This window comes from Sciurus vulgaris, assembly GCF_902686455.1.
Source record: "Sciurus vulgaris genome assembly, chromosome: 5".
In the NCBI taxonomy this organism is placed as follows: Eukaryota; Metazoa; Chordata; class Mammalia; order Rodentia; family Sciuridae; genus Sciurus; species Sciurus vulgaris.
In genome coordinates, this window is record NC_136465.1 from 29124649 (window position 1) to 29128771 (window position 4123).

Consider the following 4123-nt stretch of genomic DNA (forward strand, 5'->3'; position numbering starts at 1 on the left):
CAACCACCAATGTAATGATATTAGCAGGTGGAGATTTTTGTAGGTAATTAGATCAGGAAGCTGGAGTCCCCATGGATGGTATTAGAACCTTTATAAGAACAGACAGAAGAATGTTCTCTATTGCTCCCTGCTCTGGTGCATGTAAGGTACCATAAAAAGAGGGCATTCTGAAAACCAGGAAGCAGGGTACTTGCTAGACACTATCTGCCAGTGTCTTGATCTTGGGCTTGTCAGCCTTGAGAATAGTGAGAAATAAATTTGTGTTCTTTAAGCCACTGAGTACATGGTATTCTATTACAGTATTCCTAATTGCTTTAAATAGTACCATAGAAAAATATTTAAAGATGCCATCAGAGTGACTTTCAAAAATGTGTCCCTTAAGTAATGCTATCAAAAATCACTTAAATTTAAAAAAAAAAAGACCTATTCATGCTTACGTTAATGGAACACATGTAAACTGGATCCCTTCAAGCAATTCAAGATGTGTGATCATCTTCTACTTGAGACTCTTAGATTTTAACTAATTATTGTGAGATTATTGACACATTCATGTATCTCGAGAATAGTATAATGAATTGATATTTGTTCATCATCCACATCACTTTTATCCCTTTTCTTTTTTCCTACACTTTTGCCCTACTTTTTTCCCTCTAATTCACCTCTAATTCTCATTCCCACTCACCGTTTTGTTTTGTTTGTTTGTTTTATTTACAGTGCTGAGGTTGTGATGATTCAACCCTGACAGCTGCCAACTTCTTGATGACCAACATAGTGTAATGACCATTTCAGATGAAGGAGCACACCAGCTGCGAATTCAATCTTGTCTTCATCTCATTAGGACCGATAACTCTGTAATAGTGATTTCATAATCCCTGGGAATTTAAGCCTCGTCAAATATGAAGATATTTTTCTTGCTACATTGCCTTGGAGTATTTCAGTTCTATCCTGGATTCACCCAGGCTGAGCACCCCCGATATCAGAGCCCCCCAGAGGTGGTCATTCCATTGAAGATAACTGGCACTGCTAAAGGATTGAAGCGTCCAGGTTGGCTCTCTTATAGCCTGCCTTTTGGGAACCAGAGACACATTGTCCACATGAAGGCCAAGAAACATTTTCTGTCTAAACACCTACCAGTGTTCACCTATACAGACCAAGGTGCTCTGTTTGAGGATCAACCGTTTTTCCAGAATGACTGCTATTATCATGGTTATGTGGAGGGGGATCCAGAATCCCTGGTTGCCCTCAGTGATTGTTCTGGAGGTTTTCAAGGAATGTTAGAGATAAACAAAATTGCTTATGAAATCATGCCCAAGGAGTTTTCTACTACATTTGAACATCTGGTATATAAGATGGACAATGAGGAGAAAAAATCCCTAACAAGGAGTTCTGGCTTTATTCTAGATGAATTAGCATGCCAAGTAGACTTTCAAGAGATTCATAATTTCCCTCTGAAACAGAGTTCTTATGTGAGATGGTGGACTGATGTGTGGTATGTTAGATTGGCAGTGGTAGTGGATCATACTCTCTACCTTCATTTTCAAAGCAATATCTCCAAGATACAGGAGCAAATATTTATTACTATAAATGTAGTGGATTCCATTTATGACGCTATAGATGTTAAAGTGTTATTGTTTGGTATTGAGGTCTGGACTGAAGTAAACTATATTGTAGTAGATGACATACACAAATCTCTGTCAGCATTTAGTCAATGGAAGGCAAAAAGCCTTTCTCCTCACCTGTCACATGATGTTGTGCACCTTTACATCAATTCAAGATTGGGTGGACAACCTGGTACAGCCTACATGCATGGTATATGTACAAAGAGATACAACTGTGGAATTGCTACTCATCTAAACAAATCCTTGAATGAGTTTGCAATCAATGCAGCCCATGAGTTAGGTCATCTTTTAGGTATGTTTCATGATGCTGATATATGTGAATGTGGAAAAAAGTCATGTATAATGAGTCCAGATCAGAATTTTGCAACAAAATTCAGCAACTGCAGTTATTCTGATTTTTGGAAAATGACTATACAAAACAAAAAATGTGCCCACAACTATGTTCTGACAAAAGATATCTTTTTGTCAAAGCGCTGTGGGAATGGTGTGGTTGAAGAAGAAGAAGAGTGTGACTGTGGACCTTTACAACATTGTGCAAATGATGCCTGCTGTCTCTCAAACTGTACTCTGAGTAAGGGGTCTACTTGTGCTTTTGGACTTTGTTGCAAAGACTGCAAGTTCTTGCCTGCAGGTAAAGTGTGTAGACAACGGATCAATGAATGTGATCTTCCAGAGTGGTGCAATGGGACTTCCCATAAGTGTCCAGAGGATGTATATATTCAAGACGGAAATCCCTGTAATGATAGGGCCTACTGCTATGATAAAAGATGCAATGACCGCAATAAACAGTGTAGGGATATTTTTGGCCATACAGCAAAAAATGCAAATTTGAATTGCTATAAGAAAATGAATACTCAAGGTGACCGCTTTGGTCACTGTGGTACACGTCACTCTACGTACATAGAATGTAACATTCCAGACATCCTGTGTGGGAGACTTCAGTGTGAGAATGTGACGATAATTCCCTCTTTAGAAGAGCATTATAGTGTGCACAGGACTCAGTTCAATGGCATCACCTGTTGGGGAACGGACTATCATTTGGGGATGTCCACACCTGATATTGGTGAAGTGAAAGATGGCACAGAATGTGGTCCAGAACGTATCTGCTTGCATAGAAAGTGTGTCCCTTTGTCTCATTTAAAAAGTGATTGCTCCCTGAAGACCTGTAACATGAGGGGTATTTGCAATAGTAAACATCACTGCCATTGCCATGATAACTGGGCTCCACCTGACTGCAAAGAAGAGGGTAGTGGAGGCAGTGTTGATAGTGGCCCACCCCCTAAGAGATAGGAGAGAAAACATTTTCTCGAGTCAAAATGGTACATTATTCTCTTACAACTTTTTCTTATGTTTTACTTTGTGTTTTTATTACATACAAAAATATAGAAGAAAAAAAAGAAAAAAAAACGCTTTTAAGAAACAACGAAATATTCAAACTCAACAACAGGAAGAAAAACGTATGTTGAGATTCAAATTGAAAAGAATTTACGAAATGTTCAAACTCAATATCAGGAAGAATAATAAAGTGTTGGAAAATGTTACAAAATGTTAACTGTCAATAAATATGTGAAAGAAAAAAATCTGGGAAAAAAAATCAGTGGTGATTTCAAGAAATGTATCTGAATGCTAATAAAATTTCTCAGGAACTGAAGTTTAGTGTTCTGACAACATAAATATTAACATATGTCTTGGGAAAACTCTGGGATACATTCTCTTTCAGAATCATAGTTATTATCTATTAAAATTGTAATTTCTAGACTGTACTACCTACTCTTCATCATTTTAAGCATTTTGAAGGTTTAGTTTTCCTGAAATTGACCTTTTCAGAAGCTTTGAATTAAATCATCTCTCATGGGTCATGTGCATTTTTAAAAATTACATCTCAATTCTAAAACTCTCCCCTTTTCATATCTGCTTTGGAAAATGACTTCTGCTGTACCAACACTCTCTTCCAGTAGGAGTAACAAGGTGGAGATCCTAAAACTGGGTATCTGATCATTTCCTGTTGAGGTCAGTTTTACTTCTGTAACAGGTTGTATACTGGCCACAATAGTTGATTTCAGTCTGAACCTTTATTTTTTCTCCTTAGTCACCACCAGAAATAACCTCACTGACAGCCTCATAGATATCAGCATAGCTGTCAGATGTATTCACCTCATAGTTCTGAGTCCTCCACCAATATCCTGAGTTTCTAGCACCAACAGTTTCTCAGTACCTACTTTCCAGAGTTCTAAATTTCAGGCATTATGGGGTGGTTCTAGAGTCTGCTGAGTCCAAATAAACCCAACTTCTTTTTCTTTGCAAGTCAGCCCCATGAAGGAACTATACCTTCTGCAGTTACTACTAATATAGTTAATAGTAGCCCAGTGTCGTCTGCAATTTTTCTACCTTTTAATAGCTTTTTACCCATTTTAATGTATTTTTCTCTCTTTAAAATCATGAATCCTAGTCTGTTTTCCTGACCAAAGCACAACTCTAACTGTACAAATTCTGGTGTGATGTAG

At 37.7% G+C, this 4123-nt stretch overlaps 1 protein-coding gene across 1 annotated transcript; it reads left to right on the forward strand.

Annotated features, from left to right (window-relative positions):
• Positions 1 to 896: 896 nt before the first annotated feature.
• On the forward strand, positions 897 to 2909 carry LOC306661457 (disintegrin and metalloproteinase domain-containing protein 29-like; the record flags this gene model as incomplete). Its single annotated transcript, XM_079140462.1, has 1 exon — positions 897 to 2909. One exon carries the CDS (start codon positions 897 to 899, stop codon positions 2907 to 2909), a length of 2013 nt encoding a protein of 670 aa, XP_078996588.1.
• Between the last annotated feature and the right edge of the window lie 1214 nt (positions 2910 to 4123).